This window comes from Siphateles boraxobius, unplaced genomic scaffold (genome assembly GCF_051911475.1).
Source record: "Siphateles boraxobius isolate OS27281-9 unplaced genomic scaffold, OSU_SipBor_1 17, whole genome shotgun sequence".
In the NCBI taxonomy this organism is placed as follows: Eukaryota; Metazoa; Chordata; class Actinopteri; order Cypriniformes; family Leuciscidae; genus Siphateles; species Siphateles boraxobius.
The window spans coordinates 9,012,660-9,036,192 of NW_027508777.1; the positions used below are offsets into that span (position 1 = coordinate 9,012,660).

The 23,533-nt window shown below is 44.2% G+C and overlaps 3 protein-coding genes across 3 annotated transcripts; 1 reads left to right on the forward strand and 2 right to left on the reverse strand.

The window, feature by feature from the left end:
- The first annotated feature begins 7,803 nt into the window (after window positions 1-7,803).
- LOC143740161 (uncharacterized) lies at window positions 7,804-8,958 on the forward strand. The gene is made up of 2 exons (XM_077232214.1): window positions 7,804-7,919; window positions 8,245-8,958. The coding sequence occupies exons 1-2, from the start codon at window positions 7,835-7,837 to the stop codon at window positions 8,520-8,522; spliced, it is 363 nt and encodes a 120-aa protein (XP_077088329.1). The 5' UTR covers window positions 7,804-7,834; the 3' UTR covers window positions 8,523-8,958.
- Window positions 8,959-10,252: 1,294 nt separating this feature from the next.
- Window positions 10,253-11,017, reverse strand: LOC143740190 (uncharacterized). The gene has a single exon (XM_077232232.1). The coding sequence runs from the start codon at window positions 11,015-11,017 to the stop codon at window positions 10,253-10,255; it is 765 nt and encodes a 254-aa protein (XP_077088347.1).
- Window positions 11,018-16,065: 5,048 nt separating this feature from the next.
- On the reverse strand, window positions 16,066-22,427 carry LOC143740162 (uncharacterized). Its single transcript, XM_077232215.1, has 2 exons — window positions 22,226-22,427; window positions 16,066-16,910 (listed from the first exon to the last, which is right to left on the reverse strand). Exons 1-2 carry the CDS (start codon window positions 22,376-22,378, stop codon window positions 16,098-16,100), a joined length of 966 nt encoding a protein of 321 aa, XP_077088330.1. The 5' UTR covers window positions 22,379-22,427; the 3' UTR covers window positions 16,066-16,097.
- Between the last annotated feature and the right edge of the window lie 1,106 nt (window positions 22,428-23,533).

Below are 23,533 nucleotides of genomic sequence, written 5' to 3' on the forward strand. Positions count from 1 at the left end.
CTCTGATAGGTTCTCCCCAAACTGAGGCCCTACCATCTGGCCGAGTTTCAAGTCTCTAGGCCTTACGGTTTGGGCTGCACGATGCGTTTTAGGTTTTTTTTTTTTTTCAAATAGCAATTACAATAGGTTTTCAGCACTTCGTGCTTGAACACCTAATAATAGGGGACCTTTTTGCCCGTTATAGCGCCACCTATGGTCCGATCTCCATGAAACTTTGCATGCTTCTTCACCATGTTAGGACACATGTGCTCATCAATTTTTGTGAAGTTCTGAGTTTTTATTTATGATTTATAGGCTTTTGAGTGTATTTTGACACGCCCCCTTTTCTAAATGACCCTGTTACAGTGAACCAAAGGGCAAAGTTCAACTTTTTTTTGATAATTATTGATCTAGAGAGTCCAGAGAATTGTCCTAGACTGGTCTGGTTCCGATCAGGCAAAAAACCAGGGACTAGTTCGCAAAAGTAGGTTTTGGACAAAATTGGCCATAACAAATTTTTCTTCGCTCAAATCGACAATCCAAGATAGACATCTTGTCCGTCTTGAGCCAAGGAACACAGTGGTGTGAAAACCTTGATTCTAGGTCAAACGGTCGAGGAGTTATGGGCAATTTAGTACTTTTGGTTGCTGTAGCGCCACCTATGGGCCAATCGGGGTCATACTCTGATAGGTTCTCCCCAAACTGAGGCCCTACCATCTGGCCGAGTTTCAAGTCTCTAGGCCTTACGGTTTGGGCTGCACGATGCGTTTTAGGTTTTTTTTTTTTTTCAAATAGCAATTACAATAGGTTTTCAGCACTTCGTGCTTGAACACCTAAAAATCAGTACAAATACAATAGGTTTTCAGCACTTCGTGCTTGAACACCTAATAATAAAAATCAGTACAATTACAATAGGTTTTCAGCACTTCGTGCTTGAACACCTAATAATAAAAATCAGTACAAATACAATAGGTTTTCAGCACTTCGTGCTTGAACACCTAATAAAAATCAGTACAATTACAATAGGTTTTCAGCACTTCGTGCTTGAACACCTAATAAAAATCAGTACAAATACAATAGGTTTTCAGCACTTCGTGCTTGAACACCTAAAAATCAGTACAATTACAATAGGTTTTCAGCACTTCGTGCTTGAACACCTAAATATAGCTGCGAGCAGCGATTACGGGCCCAAGCCGGTGGCACCGCAACCCTGGTGCACCAGGGTGGCGGTACTGCCGGCTTTGACCCGTCATCGCTGCTCGCAGCTATATTTATATATATATATATAAAGAAGCCGGTGGCACCGCCACCCTGGTGCCTTTAGGGTTATTGTGCACGACGTGCAAAAACGTAACCCTGCTTTGATTGTCGAAAAGAAGTGTGCTGTAGAGCAGTGTTTCTCAACCGGGGGTACGCGGACCCCTAGTGGTCCGCGGCAAAATTGCAGGGGGTCCGAAAAAACATTTAAAAAATATATTTTTTTAAATATCCTAAAATGTATTTTTTAGCTTTATTGTTTACTTTAGTATTACTAAAACCAGAATTAAGGTTGAAATTACAAATTATTTTAAATGACCTCTTGTGCGTTTTTATTTTTGCCGCGATTTGCTGCCATTTTATTCAATCCAGTACGTTTACAGCGCGTTGATTTCAGTCAGAGAACTGTCGCATGGGCTGGGGAGAGCAGCAATCATGGACAGGTGGCTTAAAAAAATTATGGGCCATCTACCAGCGGGTCTGACACAAGACAAGTAAATTCCAGCCCACCAGAAAAGCGAATTAAAAAGGGCAGAACAAAAGCACGTCAATATCAAGACAGTTACAAAATGTTTGGGTTTACCACAACAACTACTGAGCCTCCACAGCCATTGTGTTTTCTGTGTGGTGAGGTCCTGTCTAACCACGCAATGAAACCATCCCATTTACAGCGACATCTGACAACGAGACATGCTTCATACAGGTCCTTCTCAAAAAATTAGCATATTGTGATAAAGTTCATTATTTTCCATAATGTAATGATAAAAATTTAACTTTCATATATTTTAGATTCATTGCACACCAACTGAAATATTTCAGGTCTTTTATTGTTTTAATACTGATGATTTTGGCATACAGCTCATGAAAACCCAAAATTCCTGTCTCAAAAAATTAGCATATTTCATCCGACCAATAAATGAAGTGTTTTTAATACAAAAAAAAAAGTCAACCTTCAAATAATTATGTTCAGTTATGCACTCAATAGTCAATACTTGGTCGGGAATCCTTTTGCAGAAATGACTGCTTCAATGCGGCGTTGCATGGAGGCAATCAGCCTGTGGCACTGCTGAGGTGTTATGGAGGCCCAGGATGCTTCGATAGCGGCCTTAAGCTCATCCAGAGTGTTGGGTCTTGCGTATCTCAACTTTCTCTTCTCAATATCCCACAGATTCTCTATGGGGTTCAGGTCAGGAGAGTTGGCAGGCCAATTGAGCACAGTAATACCATGGTCAGTAAACCATTTACCAGTGGTTTTGGCACTGTGAGCAGGTGCCAGGCCGTGCTGAAAAATGAAATCTTCATCTCCATAAAGCTTTTCAGCAGATGGAAGCATGAAGTGCTCCAAAATCTCATGATAGCTAGCTGCATTGACCCTGCCCTTGATAAAACACAGTGGACCAACACCAGCAGCTGACATGGCACCCCAGACCATCACTGACTGTGGGTACTTGACACTGGACTTCAGGCATTTTGGCATTTCCTTCTACCCAGTCTTCCTCCAGACTCTGGCACCTTGATTTCCGAATGACATGCAAAACTGAGCAACAGTCCAGTGCTGCTTCTCTGTAGCCCAGGTCAGGCGCTTCTGCCGCTGTTTCTGATTCAAAAGTGGCTTGACCTGGGGAATGCGGCACCTGTAGCCCATTTCCTGCACACGCCTGTGCACGGTGGCTCTGGATGTTTCTACTCCAGACTCAGTCCACTGCTTCCGCAGGTCCCCCAAGGTCTGGAATCGGTCCTTCTCCACAATCTTCCTCAGGGTCCGGTCACCTCTTCTCGTTGTGCAGCGGTTTTTGCCACACTTTTTCCTTCCCACAGACTTCCCACTGAGGTGCCTTGATACAGCACTCTGGGAACAGCCTAGTTGATCAGAAATGTCTTTGTGTCTTACCCTCTTGCTTGAGGGTGTCAATGATGGCCTTCTGGACAGCAGTCAGGTCGGCAGTCTTACCCATGATTGCGGTTTTGAGTAATGAAACAGGCTGGGAGTTTTTAAAAGCCTCAGGAATCTTTTGCAGGTGTTTAGAGTTAATTAGTTGATTCAGATGATTAGGTTAATAGCTCGTTTAGAGACCCTTTTCACGATATGCTAATTTTTTGAGACAGGAATTTTGGGTTTTCATGAGCTGTATGCCAAAATCATCAGTATTAAAACAATAAAAGACCTGAAATATTTCAGTTGGTGTGCAATGAATCTAAAATATATGAAAGTTTAATTTTTATCATTACATTATGTAAAATAATGAACTTTATCACAATATGCTAATTTTTTGAGAAGCACCTGTATGTAGGTAAATCTGCAGACTTTTTCTACAGAAAACTTTCTGAATTTCGGAAAAGTCAAGACACACTAAAAGAGGCAACACAGATGACCAGTTCTTCCCTGCTTGCTTCATATGAGGTATCTTTGCTTGTAGACAAATCGAAAAAAACATACTCAGTTGCTGAGGAATTAATTGTGCCAGCAGCTGCCATCCTAGCAGAGACAATGTTAGACAAGAAGGCAGCAGATGCAATTAAAACGGTGCCTTTATCCAACGACACTGTATGCCGTCGGATTGATGATATGTCTGCAGATATCCTTGCGCAAGTGGTGGAAAAATTAAAGTGGTCTGACTGTTTTGCTTTACAATTAGACGAGTCAACTGACGTTAGTGGCAAATCACAACTGGTAGCGTTTGTTCGCTTCAAAGACAAAGATAATATCACCGAACATATTCTTTTCTGCAAGACAATGCTGGCCAGAACCACCGGCGAGGATGTTTTTAATGTTGTGGATTCTTTTTTCACGGAGCACTCGTTGAACTGGCAGCGCTGCTCACATATCTGCACGGACGGAGCAGCATCAATGACGGGGCGCACCCGTGGATTCCTCGCACGCGTAAAACAGGCAAACCCTGGCATTAAGACAGTTCACTGCATAATTCACAGGAAAGCTTTAGCTTCAAAACGTATGTGCCCCAAATTACACGAAGTCCTTAATGATGCTGTTAAAATCATCAACTTCATTAAATCCCGACCTCTAAATGCCAGACTGTTTGAAAAACTATGTGATGGAGCAAATTCTGAACACCAGCAATTGTTGCTTCACACTGATATACGCTGGCTCTCAAGGGGAAAAACACTCCAGAGACTGTTTGAGTTACGTGATCAAGTCAGTGACTTTCTCTCTGAGCACTGCACTTGCACCACTGCTGAAGAACAACAGCTGGCTGGCATATTTAGCTTACCTGGCAGATGTTTTCAGCAGGCTGAATGACTTGAACTTGGAATTGCAAGGTAAAGACACAACTGTCCTTCACCTGTATGATCGAGTTTCAGGGTTCATGAAGAAAATTGAGCTCTGGTGTCGGAAATGCCAGAATGGGGATGTCAGTAGTTTCCCTCAGCTGGACATGTGTATTGTTAATGCTAGAGCTGAAAAAGTGAGCATTCTGCAGACAGTACAGGCACACTTGGAATAACTTTCCTCTGAGTTCAGATCATATTTTCCTGACATTGAGGTTCATAATTCTGCACTTCACTGGATAAGGAACCCTTTTGTGGCTACCTGCACCCAGACCGTTCCTGTTACTCTCCAGGAAAGACTTATTGATTTGTCCTCAGATAGGGGTTTGAAGATAATGTTTTCAGAAACATCACTGACACAGTTATGGTGCAATTTTGAAAAGGAGTACCCTGATGTTGGGAAACATGCTCTGTATGAACTGTTGCCTTTTGGATCAACCTATTTGTGTGAGGTCACATTTTCAGTCATGGCACACATAAAGACAAAACAGAGAAACAGACTCAGCTTGGAGAGGAACCTTATTGCTGCTGTTGCTACACTTCACCCCAGTATGCAAAAGCTTATTTGTGATAAACAGGTGCAAATTTCACATTAAACAAAAGATTCAAGTAAAATAACATTCAGATGGACATGTTAATAAGTTAAAGCCAAATTACATAGATGGCATAGTGTTGAAACTGTTCCATGTGTTGAAAGAGAATGTTGTTCCAAAGAATTGGTTGTATATGAAGCATTTGTTGTGTAATTTTAATGCAGTAGAATGAAATTTTAGTATTAAAAAAGTGTAAATTTTACAAAAGAAAGTAACATTCAAATGGACGTTGTTAAAATAATCTCAAATTGGACATTAATGGACATGTGATGTTTTATAGAATGCAGTAGAATATTGTTCTGAAATTGACAATGTTGTTGTGATTGATTGTGTAATGTGTTGTGCCATTTCAATGCAATCAAATTCAATGGCCAGATGCAATTCTAGTTGCAAGTCATTAAAAAAAATATTAATTACTTAACTTGCATTCACTGATATTGCATTCATAGCGTTTAACTGTGAAAATCATTGTGATTGGAAATAAAACAGTGGATGGCGGGTGAGAACAGGGGTAGGGGGGGTCCATGAGGCTGGTTTCAGATATTATGGGGGTCCAATACTCCAAAAAGGTTGAGAAACACTGCTGTAGAGCTTGCATCAGTTTGGGTGCATCAAGTGCGCATCGAGGGCACATATCAACCACAAAGTATGCGTGAGCAACCTTCTGAAACCTAAAATGAAAAATGAGACACCTCATCCATGGGTCTCATGGATTTAATGGACACATGAAATAAGTACACAAGACCGAGTATTCATATGAAGTGTGCCATTTGGGACAGGGCCTATGATCTTGAACCACAATAGCCACATATATGAGATAATTTAAATATAGAATAATTTTTAATGTCATAGGATGTCATAGCTCAATGTGTTTTTCAGCACTTAAATGTGTAAATATAGAAGCCCAGTATTTATCTGGAGGTCTTTGTACAGGTTTATTAATGTAATTATATTGTACGCTTATGTGTCCTATGATATGCAATGGAAGTAAATTTTAATATTTAACATGGGTGTATTCACAACACATAGAATACGATATAATATCTTAAGATTATTCATCATTATGTTGTCTCTGCCTTTTCTGTTTTAATGATATTCAGAACAGAAAACTAAATGTTCCTTATAATTTTAATTAACTTTATTCTCATCTGAATTATAAATAAGCGCCTCTCTCTCTCTCTCTCTCTCTCTCTCTCTCTCTCTCTCTCTCTCTCTCTCTCTCTCTCTCTCACACACACACACACACACACAGTTCGATCGCGCCCGCGCCCCTCTCTCTCTCTCTCTCTCACACTCTCTCTCCCTCTCTCTCTCTCTCTCTCTCTCTCTCACACACACACACACACACAAAGTTCTACCGCGCCAACGCGCCTCTCTCGCGCGCACACACACACACACACTCCAGCTTAAGAGAGAGGCGCGCGCCATCAAACTGTGTGTGTGTGTGTGTGAGAGAGAGAGAGAGAGAGAGAGAGAGAGAGAGAGAGAGAGAGAGAGAAGCGCGGGCGCGATCGAACTGTGTGTGTGTGTGTGTGTGTGTGCGCGCGTGTGAGAGAGAGAGGCGCGGGGGCGATCGAACTGTGTGTGTGAACAGTCGAAACATACTCCCTCATTTTTTTCATACAGGACATCATTCAGACTGCAAACTGTTTACTTATATTTGTGTACACTCGCTATAAAACACAACATCCTCAGTCACATACATAATATATCTATTGGCGCTTTTCCACTGCATGGTACTGTACGGTTCGGTTCGGTACGGCACGCTTTGGCGCTTTTCCACTGCATGCTACGGTACGGTTCGGTTCGGTACGGCTCACTTGTGGTGCTTTTCCACTGCATGGTACGGTACGGTACGGCTCGCTTCGGCTCGCTTTAAATGGTACCTGGTCTGTTGAGGTTCCAAGGGTACCGTACCGGTACTAAAATGTGACGTAAAAACACTGCAGATCACTGATTGGTCAGGTAGAATCGTCACTACCAGCGTCATTGGATTTGCGACACGAGACACTAAACCCGCTAGATTTAAATAACCAGTAGACAACAGCCAACGCGTTAGCATCTGTTTTTTACTTTCTTGAAAAAAAAAAAGAGATCAAAACTTTAAAAAAGAAATGGCTGAATCGTGGTCAGTGGACGAGGTGCAGACGTTCCTCTCGTTGGTTGCCGAGGAGCGGATCCAGCGAGAGCTGGATGGGGCAAAACGGAATGAAAAAGTGTTCCAAGAAGTAGCTCAGCTCTTAGCCGCACAAGGCTATTACCGGACCTGCAAACAGTGTAGGGACAAATTAAAAAAACTTACGAGTGACTATAGAACCATAAAGGATCACAACGGCCGAAATGGTGCGAACAGGAGAACGTGGAAGTGGTTCGACCAAATGGACGCTATCTACGGAAGACGACCTGCGAGCAATGGGAGAGAGGGTGCCCTGGACTCGGCCACCTCGTTGTTAGACAACACATTCGATGATGGTACGTTGTGTTAAGTTAACAATATATTAAGTTTGAAAGCTTCACTTTATTGACCATCTACTGTAAAGCTTTATTTTGATTTTTTTATACATCTATGACTATTTAATTATTTAAATGTTCTGGACTTGTTATTGTTGCTAGTTTGACTTGTGTTGCAATAATTTGTGTAACTTTTTGTTTCAGATGCATTGTCTACAATTGACTCGTTAGCACTTTCTCCGTGCAGTGATGCCTCAACGTCCCAAATGGTGATAGCAGCTTCGCCACCAGCACGACCGCCTACACCAGCAACCTCCAGCACCAGCAGGACACCAGAGCGTGTGGTACCAGGTATGAAATACGACTAAAACACTTTCTGTTACAAATCATATATCTAGACTAAGCTTACCTAATCCTTTTCTTATGTCGATTTGAATGCCTGCAATAAAATTGGATATATCATGAAATCCTGTTGCTCACCATAAATACATTATTGCTAGCTACTGTAACTTTGTGATTAGTTCACACTGTAGATCATGTAAGGGTTGTTAATGAACAGTTATTTCATAAATTAATTGATATGTGATTCTGTTAGCTTTATTTTTACTCTCCTTTTTTTTTTTTTTTACCTTTAGAAAAAAAATCACAATTATAACTGTTCTTCCTTTGTATCTAGGCAAGAGGAAAAGGAGCATGCACCATCAGGAGCATCTAGCTGTTTTAAGAGAGATGCAGGTGGCTGATATTCAACAGCAGGAACTGAACCGGGCACAGAGGGAGCTCCATTTGCAGATGGCAATCGATGAGGCCCGGCAAGCGAGGGAGCAGGAAGCGGCCTTAAGGACGGAGGAAAATGCACAAACGGCTGCATTCAATCAAGCCTTCCTCAACGTCATGGGGATGCTTGTACAGGCGATGAGTGGCCGGCAACAACTGACCTCTCTGCCCGACTAAAACCTCTCTAGTCCATAATTCATAGAAATAGTTATTTTTTAACTTGTTTTCTCTGAATTTTTTTGTATAATACGTTTGCGCACGACGTTTAAAGTTTGCTTAGTGTACATTTTTTTCTTTTAAATTTGTGTTTATATATGTCGTCTTTATATTTTATATATATATATTTATTTTTTTGCACTACATACATTTGCACAAAATGTCAAGTTCGCTTGGTGTACATTTTTTACTTTTAAATTTTTGTTTATATATGTCTTTATATATTTTATTTTTTCAGTAAATATATTTGCACTTTGTTTGAAGTTTGATCTGTTTACATTTTTCTTCAATAAAATTTACTTGTTAAACGTGTACTTTCCTTTTTAATGCTTTAATATTTCATTAGCATGTAATATAGCTAATTATACCTTTGAAATTCAAAATAGACTATATTCAAGTGGGGCATACATGACACCCAAAATAAAAAGGGGTTGCTGTGACTTATGAGTAGCAACCTTTTTATGCTGGGTGTCATGTATGCCCCACTTGAATATAATCTATTCTGAATGGAGACATAACAAACATATATTAAGAAAGCCAAGTCTAGAAGTAAGAGTTTACAGTTCAAGACTCAGAATTAATCAGACTGTTATTAATATTGAGATATATAAGGAAGCATGATCTGAATTTTGAATCTGATTTAAAAAAGATTTTAAATCTGAAGATTTCTTAAAAATATCCATGCTGTGGAGTATATATGGGGAGTTTTTTTTAAGAAAAGGCTGATTAGATTCTTATCAAATATTTTATTGCCCTGTAGACACCCATTTACAGTCTATTGACTAATGTCGGGTGAGGAGAACTGTCCCATTCATGCTTTATTGTAGTCAATAGACATACCTTTCACACCTCTGCCGGTATGAGACTTAATCTTCATTATTCTTTTATCGTTATTCTTTTGTTTGAATTCAGCCATTATAGCCTTTATTCTGGCATTATGCTTAGCCATCGACAATCATGTCATCCTACTATACATGCAAAATCCACCTATTATTTTAAGTCTTGTTTAAAAACAAAATATATACATATTTTTGGGACCTTATACATATTTTTGGGACCTTACGTGAATTCTTTTAACAAATTGAATTATGTAATAGAATAGCTTTTCCAGCAGGTGGATTAAAGCAACAGGTATCAGCAAGCTACATTTAGACAAAATATAAAATATTAATAATACACTTTTACTTAAAACTCACTTTAAACCACCATCGAGTATTTGTATCAGATTCCGGTCACGGTTTAAAATAGTGTTATGACATAAAATTAATATAAATATTATTCTGTATGATAAATATTTAAAAAACATGTGATAATTATTTCTCCAGATGCTGTATATTGCATGTAAGTGAACACAAATAAACCTGAGAAAACATGATTGACTGCATTATGAGAGATGATTCCTATTCAAAATATCAAATGTTACAAATTAATAATTTCACACTCCTGGAATAGATCAAGAATTTAATGTCACTGCAAAGCAGATTTATCATAAAAGTGGTCAAATATCAAAGCTGGAGTCTTAAATCTTTGTAATGAGGGAAAGGTTTTCCAGATCAAGTAAGAGTGTGATGTTTTAACGAGTGGTGAAATGTTTTACTAAAATGATCTGTGATCTTTTCCGTGAAAGGGGTTAAGAAATATGCAAGGGGAACATTTTAAAATACTGCACAAAAGTTTATTGACCACACACTTTAAAGAACAGACATAGTCAACTGTTCAAGTCTTCCTTTTAATCTTCCAAAAGCATTTTCAACCACTACACGTGCTCTGGATATTTTCGTGTTGTAGACCCGCTGTTCCGCTGTCAGCCGTCCAGTGTCAATGAATGGTTTTAAGAGCCAGTTCTGCAAGGGATAGGCAGAGTCTCCAAGGATGTAGTAGCCAACATTCACCCCATCAATGTTTTTGGTGCTAGCTGGTATGTGGTTTCCACGGCTTGCCACCTCCCACAGCGTGGACAGTCTCAAAACCCGAGCATCATGCAGGCTTCCAGGCAGTCCTGTGAAAACATTCCAGAAAAGTCCCTTCCCATCCACAACACCTTGAAGGATGATGGAGTGCCAGCCTTTACGGTTGAAATAGTCACAGTGATAGTGTTGTGGTGCTATTATGGGTATGTGTGATCCATCAATAGCACCAATACACTGTGGGAGTCCCCATCTGTTCTCAACGTAGGCAGCCATTTCTTTAAACCTCTCCTGATCTGGAAAACAAATTTTTTCAGGTACCAACAACGTCTCTGCTGCAGCACAGAACTCCTGAACACACCGACACGCAGTTGAAATGCTTGCTCCAAAAAGATGTCCAACACTTCTGTACTCAGAGCCGGTTGCAAGCTTCCACAGTGCAATGGCTACTCTCTTCTTTAGAGGTACACACACGTGGAAGTTTGTGTCCCGTCGCTCCATCGCAGGACGCAGTTTGTTGCACAAATGGATAAACGTTTCTTCCGACATTCTAAAGTTCTCCAACCACTGCGTGTTTGTAAAACCAGGAACAATCACATCCCACCACTCAGAAGCTCTGTTAAACGTCCAAACAGATGGTCTGTGGCGGCGACTTTGCGAAATATGATACATCTGAAATACACAGATTACACTTCTTAATACATAATATTGCCAGCTAAATTCATTATATGCTTTGAGACTACATCAGGATTGAGACCCTAAACAAGATTAGCTTACCCTAGTGCGCCGTCGGGCAAACTGAGTGATGTCGTCATCTGCGCTTCGTTGTAAGAGTTCCCAGACTCTTTTGTTTTTTTTAGCAGTATTTTGTTTTGCTGCCATCAGCCTCATTTTAAACACATTTCTCCGTCTTGCAGTTAAAAACATCCACATGCCGAGAATCAGGAACACCATCCCCTCGATAGGCTCCTTTGTTCCTGTGTTTTGCGTTTGAAATTTGGCGCGTTTACGATGATGTCATGGCAATAGAGGCGGCGCTAATAACGATCAGTCCCACCCACTTTGAAGGGGTACTAACTGCGGTGGAAAAGCAACCGAGCTAAAGCGAACCGAACCGTGCCGTACCGAGTCGAGTCGTACCACGCAGTGGAAAAGCGAAGCGAGCCGAACCGTTCCGCGCCGAGTCGACCCGTACCGAACCGAACCGTACCGTACCATGCAGTGGAAAAGCGCCATATATATAAATATAATTTTGGACACAAGAGGGCAGTATAGCCCTATTTTAAACTATCACTGGAAGAGACCCCCCCCCCCCCCCCCACCCCCCTTTCCTTCTCAACCACCCTACACAGACACACACACACACACACAAAGAGAGAATAGCAGGGAACACTCTCTCTGTCAGAGAGAGGGAGAGAAAATTCTCAGAATCCACATTCAAACCACAATATCTGACTTTCAGTGGCGGTTCTACATTGAATTACACCCTGGGCGAGACCGCCTTCGGCCATTATAACTGTGTCATGAATATTTTTATTGACCTCAACTACAGAGGTACAAATTGAATTTGTCATTAAAATGTCATTGTACCACTGTAGTTGAGGTCAAGAAAAGTATACATGACTTGAAACTACCTACAGATTTGAAAATTCAATTGGCTAATTACAGGGCCTAACGTTAACCCAACTGATGGAAATAAATTATAACTGAACTTGTAACAGTTTTGTTGCAAAGCACAATATTATGGTGAAATTAGATCTCGTGTTTGTTGACTTTAAACCTAATTATTGTTGTATAAGTATAACAAGTATCGTAGCAAAAAGTCTAAGAAACGTAAGAGAAGAGTTACCCACAATTAACGTTAGCCCTTCATTCATGACAACATGGATACCGTAATCATACCACAGAGAGAACATAGTTGCATACCTTTATCTTTTGCTCGTTTCTCCTCTTCTTTTCTTTTTTTTTCTAAATTGTGCACCTGATGGCTTTGAGCTTTTCCTTTCCATCCTTGTTTATTTGGCACTCGACAATCAACAGATTTCCCATCCCCTGCCCCCCAACACTGTTGCTCACGTCACGAGTCACGACAAGACTAAACCAATTCACCTTGGTCAGGTGACCCACATAATCGTTTTGTATTACTTATTTTTATTAGCCATTTCACACAATTCAGATAAACTAGAATTTGCAGGAACTATAGGCCTGTATTTATAATATTATGAATGAAATGTGTGTTATTTTGGAAGAAAGTCGAGGTGGTGTGTCTGACTTTAGCCCACTAATTCCATTAGAGTATTGCTGATACAGTGCTCCTGCTACGCGCTGCCGCGCCGCCTCTGCGTGCGGTGTGTGAATGGTCAATCTGTTAACATGGGCGCCGAAAAAAATACGCACTGCTAATGCGTGCAGTGTGAATCCGGCGTCACACACGGCACCTTCTCAGCAAGCAGTGGCGCCAATTTGCCAATTCCCCACACAGTGAAATGATAGATAATAGAAAACCGCTTCGCAGCGCAGAGGTTTTTTTTTTAACTGCTCGTGCCGCCCACATGTGACATGACAAAATGCCGCCCAGGTGACTGCCTGGTTCGCCCGTGCCTAAAACCGCTACTGCTGACTTTCTGTTGGTCGGAACTAATAACTGTAAATTAGAAAGTTGTCCGGCTTGAAGAGAACAATATACACGGCAAGTTTTGTAACTGTAGGTAAAACTAACTGAGTTATAACACACTTTATGTGTCCTTTTTTAGTCATAAATTCATTTCCTCGCCACGGCCAAACCGTTCGAGATATCAAAAATCCGCTGGCAATTTATCATCCTCAATGTCTTGACTTCATGCTGACGAAGTTTCGTGGTGTTTGGATTAATTCTCTAGGAGAAGTATATAAAAAATAAAAGCATGCATTTTCCAAACAACCCATAATAATTGACATCCTCTTGAGCTGTCGTTAAACTTAGAGCACGAAAGTTGTTCGGCCCGATGAGATCTAAATATGTACCGAGTTTCATATTATTATATGCAAGCATGTTTGATATATGGACAAGTGTTCGAATCGCTTTCCAGGGGGCGCTGTCGAGCCCCCCTGCCACGCCCGGGTACCAGCTTCAGCCCGGCCCTGATGGCCACGGGTGTTGACCTGTGTGCAAAGTTTCAAGAGTTTTCGAGCACATTAAGGGCCCCAAAACCTTGAAAAACAAAAATAAAAGCATTCTCACTCAGCAGACAAATCCCCCTCCCCCAAACACACGGAGAGACGTAGGGTCAGAGAGAGAGGAAGAGAAAATTCTCCAAAACATCCACATTCAAACCAAAATATCTGACTTCCTGTTGGTCTGAGCTAATGACTGTAAATTAGAAAGTTGTCCAGCTCGATATGAACAATATACATATTGAGTTTTAAGATTGTAGATAAAAGTATAGACTTAACTCCCCCTCTTTTGTCAAAAGGTGGCGCTACTGAGCACCTGCACCACGTCCGTTTCTGAAACTTTGCACATGTCTACTGGCTAATAAATGTGATGTGTATGTCGAGTTTCATGCAATTTCAAGTATGCTAAGAGTCTCAAAAGCATCAAAAAAGAATCTTAAAATTTGATGCGTTACCACGGCAACAGTATCTAAGATATCAATAATCCTTTCACAGGTCTAAATCTGCCGTGTGTTTACATTATACACATAAAGTTTTAAGCAAATCGGGTAAAAATAAGAGGGTGATTTAAAAGCATTTTGAAAGTGAACACGTGAAAGTGAACACTTCCTGCTGCCAGTTGGTGGCGCTATAACTTTGACTCACAATAGTCACATCCATGTGATCGGCCTCTTACAGCGAACACACTGCTGAAGTTTCATCAAGATCAGTCAATGTATGCAGAAGTTATAACACACTTCCTGTTTCCATTATTCGCCATAAATTCGTTTCCTCACCACGGCCAAACCGTTCGAGATATCAAAAATCCCCTGGCAATTTTTCATCCTCAATGTCTTGACTTCATGCACACCGAGTTTGGTGACGATCGGGTGAATTCCCAAGGAGAAGTGTTTCAAATTCGTGAGCATGAGTTTCCAAACAACCCATAATAGCCGACTTCCTGTTGGGCTGGCCTAAAAAGTAAGAGTACGAAGGATATATGAAACGATGAGATCTATATGTGTACCGATTTTCATATTAATTCATGCAAGCGTGTTTGATATATGGACATGTTTTCGAATCCCGTTCCAGGGGGCGCTGTCGAGCCCCCCTGCCACGCCCGGGTACCATCTTCCGCTCGGCCTTCGCCTTTTCAAGGCTTGGGCCCTAATAAATAATCCTAAGGAAAACAATAGGGCCTTCGCCTTTTCAAGGCTTGGGCCCTAATAAAGTGTTACCAGTAACTTTCATAATCATCTCTCTTCCAGCTTGGTTCTTCATTCCGCAAGCTGGGTGACGCAGAGGAGCAGGATCTTTCGGAATCATTACCGGACTCACCTTTAGCACCAAGCCTATCATGTCCAGCTTCAGTAGAATCATCACATGAAGGAGCTTCACCCACAGCTGTTGAGGAAATTCCTTCGACTGCCTCATCTGATAGGATGGCGGTGCAAAATGTTTTTAGCACCAGGGGAGGGAAACGCAAGAGGATGCCAGAAACGGATGTAGAGCTGCAGAAGGTTGAAGTCCTAAAGAGGATGGCTGCTAAAGTAGATGTTCAACCAACTCCAGATGCATTAACAGCATTTGGGAACCAGGTTGTACTGGAATTGAGGCAAATTCAAGACCCTGGATATTTAGCAAGACTGAAAAAGAACATAATGGTAATGATCTATGACGCTCAGGAGACTGAAAGGAACAGATCCTTGTCTTCACATGCACAAGACATTTCAGCTCCGCCACAGGCACAGTCTCATCCTTGTTACTCATCAGCTTTGAGTCCTCATCCAACCTTTTTGCAAACACTGCAAGATAATGGCCATTATGAAAGACTGTGAAAAGCTTACATTGTAACAGTGTTTCTGTTTACATATTGTTGTGAATTTATTTGTCCTTTTTTTGCACTATTGCACTTGTAAACACATTTGAATATACAGTAACAGTCAAAAGTTTGGACACAATTTCCCATTATCTTGGATGTGTAAGTATGTACAAATTTTTGACTGGTACTGTCCATAACTGTTCTCAAAGTCTATGTTGACATTGCAGTGTAAAGTAAAAGCACTGGATGGCTTTTGCACAGTAATATACAGTGTATTTTTTTTTTTTTACTTTAATAAACTATTTTTCCAATAAATGTTTGAAAATCAAATGACCAAAACAGGATGTCTGTACATTTTTTAAAGCCATTGCATCTCAAATTGCATAGCGTCTTTAAAGCCTGTCAATACATTACATGTTTACAGTATTTCTTTACACGTTTAATTGTCTGTTGGCCTTTTAAACACATTTAAAAAAAAAATAGTTTGAAAGCTGCAGGAATGTGCAAAATGTATACTGTTAATATACTGTTTGAAGTATCCATTTAAAGAATGACGATGTAAAATTTGTAACAGGTAAATTAAAGATCTTTATTGATTTAGAATTTAACAACAAAGGCCAACGCAGAACACACACAATCAAAAGGCTGACAAGATACCTCGACATCTCTACATTTCTAAATGTGTTGCTCCTGCCGAGAAACGCTACCTGGTGGTGAGACAAAATAGTCTCGCAAACGATTTCGCTGCATTTTTGCTGTGACTGTTGCATTGCGCGCTCTTCTATGCTCCACAGGCTGAAAAGCCCCCATCCCATGATTCCTCCAGACTCCATCAACCATGTTATGGTCAGCATTCTCCCAGTCTGCAAAGGCTGGAGGTGTATATGCCTCGGACCTCCGCTCGCAGAGGAAGTTGTGGATGCACAGGGAGGCCATTGTTATCTTCACCACCTTGTGTGGCTCAAAGCATATGGTCGACCTGAAAACCCTCAACCTGTTGGCAAGAATGCCAAAGGCATTCTCTACCACTCGTCGTGCCCTAGAGAGCCGGTAGTTCAGTACTCTTTGACTGTGCTCCATCTGCCTGAATGGATAGGGCTTCATCAGGTCCTGTCTTAAGGGATATGCGTCATCACCCACAAACATATAGGGCATCAGTATGTCAGAGCTAGGCAAAGGCTCAGGTGGAGGAAATTTCAGCAGGCCCTGGTCCATTGCTTTGCGCAGGTCAGAGTGTGCAAACAGTCCAGCATCTGACACCCTACCTTGGGTACCCACACTTGCATATATGAACTTGTAGTTCACATCTACAGCCGCCATCATTAGCACAGAGAACCTGCCCTTGTAGTTGTGGTAAAGACTGCCACTTTTTGTTGGAGGCTGCATGTGAATGTGCTTTCCATCGAGTGCCCCAAGGCAATGTGGAAACTGCCATTTCCTTGCAAAATCCTGCGCTATTGACCGCCATTCTGCCTCTGTTGATGGTGTCTACAACAATAGGGGGGGAAAAACAGTGGTTGGGAATTTATGTAAGAATCAGAATGCCTTTATTATCATAGTCACAAGTACAACAAAATTGGATAGCCATCCTTTTGTGCTGCAAAGAGCATATCATTAAAAACATAAAAAAGGTTTAAAAGATAAACTAGGGATAAAATTACACACAGCATATAAATAAAACATAAATAGGTAGATAAAATAATATCTAATAAAGTTAAAAATAACATCACATACAAAAATAAAAAGTACAGATATACAGATGCAATAAAAAATAAAGTAATACAAGTACAAATACATAATATAAATAAATGCACAGAATTTAACAATGACATGGTTTCTGGTCATACTTTGTAGTCAAATAATATTTTCAAGGTATTTGTACTGTATATTGTAAGTATCCAGAATGTATGTTCTGGATGTTAATATATCACAGCTTGCCGTAACAGCCTACCTTCAGGAAGTCTTCCTTCATAACCTGGTACAGGTCGGCACAGGTCTCCACAACTATCTGTGAGATGGTGCTGGCCCAACCCTGTACTGGAACCTGAGGGACTTGAATGTTTCACCTGTCCAGCCGCAGGTGGAATATTTCAACCCCAGGGGAGGTAAGGTGGCTTGCCAAGGGAAAGACACATGCTCAGAGAGGCTTACAGTGGAAATACACATGTGGGGGTCACTCAGAGGAGGGACCATGCACACGGGAGGCACCTAGCCGACACGCAGGCAATAGACACTGGCGCCGACATCAGGAGTGGTGGAGGAGCTCAGGGCTTTCAGGGAAGCTCACCTGAGGAGAATATCACACGTATCCAGTCCGTGGAGTGGAATGGCAAGCAAGCGAAGACACCTGAGCGGGTCCGGTACTAGCTGGTTGAAGCGAGTACACGAGAGGACACTGGCTCCACTCGGAGATTATGGAATCTGGCGAATGTGTTAGGTGTCGCCCAGCCTGCAGCTCTGCAGATGTCTGTTAGCGAGGCGCCATGCTCTAGAGCCCAAGAGGATGCCACACTCCAGGTGGAGTGGGCAGACACACCAAGGGGGCACGGTCGACCTTGCTGCTGGTATGCAAAAGCAATGGCGTCCACTATCCAGTGAGACAACCTTTGCTTTGAGAGAGCCTTTCCCTTCAGCTTCCCACCATAACAGACAAAGAGCTGGTCTGAGGTCCTGAAACACTGCGTTCTGTCTACATAGGCGCGGAGAGCGCGTACTGGACAGAGCAGTGCCAAGGCTGGGTCTGCCTCCTCCAGGGGCAGCGCTTGCAGGTTCACCACCTGGTCCCGGAAGGGAGTGGTAGGAACCTTGGGCACGTATCCAGGCCGGGGTCTCAGGATCACGTGAGAGTAAGCCGGCCCGAACTCCAGGCACGCTTCGTCAACGGAGAATGCGTGCAGGTCCCCTACCCTCTTGATGGAGGCCAGTGCAACCAGGAGCTCTGTCTTCATTGACAGGAACTTAAGCTCAACTGATTGTAGAGGCTCAAAGGGAGCACTCTGCAGGGCAGTTAGAACCACTGAGAGGTCCCAAGAGGGAACGAGAGGAGGGCGAGGAGGATTTAGTCTCCTCGCTCCTCTCAGGAACCTGACGATCAGGTCGTGCCTCGTCCTCCCTGACCTTGCGCAGGGTCTGCGCAAGAAGGCTCACTGGGGGAAACGCATATTTGCGGCCCCGCGGCCAGCTGTGCGCCAGTGCATCCGTGCCGAGCCTGCCCTCGGTCAGTGAATAGAACAGGGCGCAATGGGTCGAGTCGTGAGAGGCAAACAGATCTATCTGAGCGTCCCCGAACTGGTCCCAAATCAGCTGAACCGACTGGGGATGGAGTTGGCAATCTCCCGGGAGGGGCTGAAGCCGTGAGAGCTCGTCGGCTGCACAGTTCAGGGCTCCGGGGATATAAATGGCATGAAGCGACCTCAGATGCTTCTGACTCCAAATGAGGAGCACGGGGCAAAGTTTGCTCTACTCCCAGTTGACCCGAAGGCCCAGGCGGGCTAGGTGCCGGAGCACAAGGTCCCTGTGTTCGCAAACCTGGTCTCGAGAGTGAGCTTGGATCAGCCTGTCGTCGAGATAGTTCAGGATGCGGACCCAGTGTTCCCGAAGGGGAACAAGGGCAGCCTCGACGACCTTCGTGAAGACGCGAGGAGACAGGGCTAGCCCAAAGGGGAGAACCGCGTACTGATATGCCTGCCCCTCGAAAGCAAACCGTAGGAACGGTCTGTGTCGAGGAAGAATGGAGACATGAAAGTAGGCGTCCTTCAGGTCAATTGCTGCAAACCAATCCTGGGGCCGCACACCTTCGAAAATACGTTTGGCCGTGAGCATCTTGAACGGCAGCCTGTGAAGGGAGCGGTTCAGAACGCGCAGGTCCAGGATTGGCCGTAACCCACCGGTTTTTCTTCGGGACAATGAGGTACGGGCTGTAGAAGCCGGACCTCATTTCGGCTGGAGGGACAGTCTCGATCGCACCCTTCGCCAGCAGGGTGGCAACCTCCGCTCTCATGATAGGGGCATTGCCACCGACCATAGTGGAGCGGACTCCCCTGAAGCGGGGAGGAGACCGCGCGAACTGAATCGCGTAGCCGAGCCTGATCGTTTGCGCGACCCAGCGGGACAGGGAAGCTCTAGCCAGGCTCCCAAGAACTGTACCAGCGGGGGTCATACGAACCACAGACTTCCCACCGGTGGTGCAGCAAGGCGGAATGACTGGCCCAGACGTGGACGGCATAGGGGCCCGGTGTGGGGGCACAACATTGACCGCGCCCTGACAGAGGAGACCAGGGAAGGACGAACGTTCCACGGGGGTCTGCTCTGCCAGGGGGCTGGCGACAGAGGAGGATGAGAGCGGCACGGTCCGGGGACGGCGCGCACTGTCATCCGGCTCTGGAACAGAGGAGGACGAGGGGTGCACGGCCCGGGGGCGGCAACACAGTGTCGTCCGAGAACTCTGTGTGCCCAGGGATGAAAATGTCACTTCTTCTTTAACCACATTAGGGTGTTGCCCACCCGGGGGCAAGCAGCAGGAAGTGGAAAACAAAGGATTCTCCCCCGGCCCTCCACCGGGGGAAGGAGTGGTCCTGCTACCATCTCCTCAGAAGTGACCATCATCCCTGAGCAGCCCGTCTCAGGAGCGCCGCTTGGCCCGGCGTTTAGCGGGGGGCGGGGCAGGAGAGGGCTGTGGCGTCCCCCTGCGGCCTCCAGAGCCAGCCCGGATGAACGGGCGGGGTGGGAGCCGCGGGGGGGCGCCTTCGGCGGTGGGCAGACTGAGTGATCTGAGCAGACGGCGGGCCGTCGGGACAGAATATGCCTCAGTCTGCTCATGGGCGGTTGTGAACTGTGTACAGCCCACAACCGCACCGCCGAAGGGCCGACCTGGGATATGAGGGTGTCGAGCAGACGGGTCCGCCGGACATCCTGCATATCGGACAGGTTAAGCCACAGGCTTGAATGGTGTACATCACCTGACCCAGGGAGCGTGCGGCCAGTCTCGTCGCTCGGGGAGCAAGGACAGTGGCGGCGCGCAGCTCAATGAAGAGCCCTGGGTCAGTCCTGCACTCCTGCACGTCCATGAACACCTGGGCCAGGAAGACCAGCAGAATGGCCATGGCATGCAGTGAGGCGGCTGCCTGTCCTGGGAACTTCAGGATTTCGCCACAAGTGTAGACGAAAAACTACAGGCTTCGGACGGGTGCTTAGGATCGCGCCGAGAAGAAGCACTCTGAGGACACAGTTATTTTAGTATCACAACAGAGCGTTCGACCGGGGGACCCCAGAGTACCCATGGGCAGCGGCCCCGTGGAGGGGAGGAAGGGCGGAGAAGATCAACGAGGGATCGCTGGAAGACAGGGTCTTCGAGGATTTCGAGATCTCCTGATGCACATCCGGGAAGAAAGGTATTGGAGTGGACGCCTACCAGTGTCAGCGGCCACACCCAAAAACCAATCGTGCAGCAGCGAGCGCACAGGACAGGGTGGAAGGTTCCACTCTAGTCCGACGCTTGCGGCGGCCCGGGAAAGCATGGCCGTCATCTCAGGATCTGACTCGACAAATGCCATATGAACACCCGAAAGTGGCAGCACTGTCAAATCTTCACTTCGTGAAAATTCTAGCCCGCCCTGTGATGCTGCGATAGACAACAGATCCGATTCTGGAACGTCAAAGGAATCCCTTGGGGGGTCCGAAGATGGGCCCACGGGCATCCCGTGATCGTTCACGGGTTGCGTCAATGAAGAGGGGGGCGTGGGGCACGGACGGATAGTCGGCGCCTTTTTTCCACACCAACACCCTCAGGTCACCCTGGCCACCAGCCGAAGTAGCACCTCACGTGGAGAGTGTTAGATCGGGGTGTGGATGAGGGGACTCTCTCTCTAACGAGATCACTGAGTCTCGACCGTAATGACGCGATGGTCATGTTCCCGCGGGGAGAACGTGAGTCATCCACAAACGCTGCTCTATCGTGATCAAGCCCAAACACACAGAGCAGAGAATGGGCCCATCAAAATCGGAAATGAGTCAACTGCAACCAGAAATGCACGGGCGAGCCGTCTTTAAAAAGACGTGCCGCGTGCGAGCTCTTTTGTGAGAGAAAGAAACTCTGAGAGTGTTGAAGCGCCTGGGGAGAAACACAGTCACTGGCAAACCACTGCACAGATAAGCAGGAAGCGCGCACTCGCGGGGAGATCGCCGTCACACCAACACCAGAGAATCTCGCTCGTCTGTAAAGCTGACAGTTCAGAGATGGCTTGTGGAACGAAGGATTAACTTGGCTCCGAAGCAAAAACATATCTGCATGTTGCCGGCGTCCTCTTTTTATACCCACGAGGTAGGGCGGAGATACGCTATGCAAATTCCGCAGACCCATGGCATTTCTTTGCCATTGGCTCGTTTTGTAATACTCGAAGTTGATAGGCTTTCTAAGCGAAACCCCATTCGTCGTCATCCGACGTAACTCGGAGTGACAACAAAAGGAAACTACATCGGTTTTTTATATAACTTTGACAAGCAGTCACACCAACCTGTTGCTAAGAACCGCAGTGTCAAAGACAGACGCTCTCTAGGTGGTATTGCCAGTCTCATTTTGGTGTCCTTTTTTTATGAGGTTTTTTTTCGACTTTCCCCAGCAAGAAATCAAACTCTTCTGCGGTCATTCGCAGCATCTCCCTAAACCCACTGTCATCATTCATCTATGTAAAAGACAAATAAAGAAATAAATCAGCTTATCACAATACACAACCCTTTGTATTTGTAAACATTTTTGCCAAACCATAACACGAGCAGGCAGCTTCTTCAATACATGTTTTACTCACCTCCAACTCTCTCTGTAGCACGGACAATCCCTGCTGCCTGCGTGCGCTTATCCAGCCTTTGACCCATATTCTTTTTTTCTCCTTTTTTTTTCTTGGTTCTGAACAGACCATTGTGCAAACAACTTGCACCGCCAATTTTGTCCCGGTGTCCATTTTCAAATAGACGTAGTTAACACCTGTTTCGCGATAGTTCCCATCCAACTCTCGCGTGTGTTTTCGTGAACAGCACACCGATCTGCCGACGTTTAAAGTTGTGTAGTGTGAACTAGGCATTAATTGCAGCGAGTCTATGACGGATTTCCGTCAATTGCAGGGTTCCCGTCTGTCCTTATGTTCCTCAATGTCTTAAATTCACTTTTCATAATTTAAGGCCGTAAATAGGCTTTCGTTTCTCAAATAGTGTGATAAATGTCTTAATTTTAGTTTGAATAGGTCTTAAATTAAGGAAAGACGAGGTGTATTCACCCTGCTGAGGGGGATGTGATAAAGCCTGGATTGGAGCGAAAGCACGTTCCTCTCTCCACTCTAAGCATTCTGTAATCACTTCGCTTATGGTCCAGTCCGGGTTTTCAATTCCCGCTCTCGGAAAAACTGCTCCGTGTTCACTCAATAAATTTTTTCGGATAAGTGCATGTCAGGCTACAGCTGGTTTGCTGCGGTCCGAATCCGAGCGCGATTGTTCCCAGCGCCCCCCGCAGCTTTGGTCTGGTTTCACACTCAACTTGATTCTATCCAACCCTGGTGCGTTTGCGTTCATATTACATCATCGGAAATGTGCAGGGCGCATGATAGAAAACAGAACGCGGGTCAATATTGGCCGTTTCTCAATACCAAGTACGCAAACTTCGGACTTGCCAAGTTCGACTCGGGAGAACAATTCCCGAGGACGCGAGTCCGGTTATTCTGCAAACGGAACAGTGCGTTCTTGACCGCGTCACTCAGCACGCTCTGGCTGCTCCGGTTATCTTTATGTATATGGGTTAGTTTAGAATATATAACATTACACAACCCTGTCTCTTTTTGTTAAATGTCAGTTTTAATGATCAATAATATCCAGTATAAAAGTATAAGTAGCCTAATAGGTAGGCTATAAGAAGCTATACAATGAGAAAAAAAAAAAATTCAGTCAAATATTAGTCAGCTCTCTAATAGGCTACAAAGTTAAAGTTAAATAGCCTAAATATATAAAGTTATGAAACTTCACTTTACCCTCAGCCAAAACGATTTGCCATGGAACAAACTATATAATAATATAGTTTAGCATTGTTTGGTCTTATACGATAAATAAAAACATGCACTGAAAAGTTA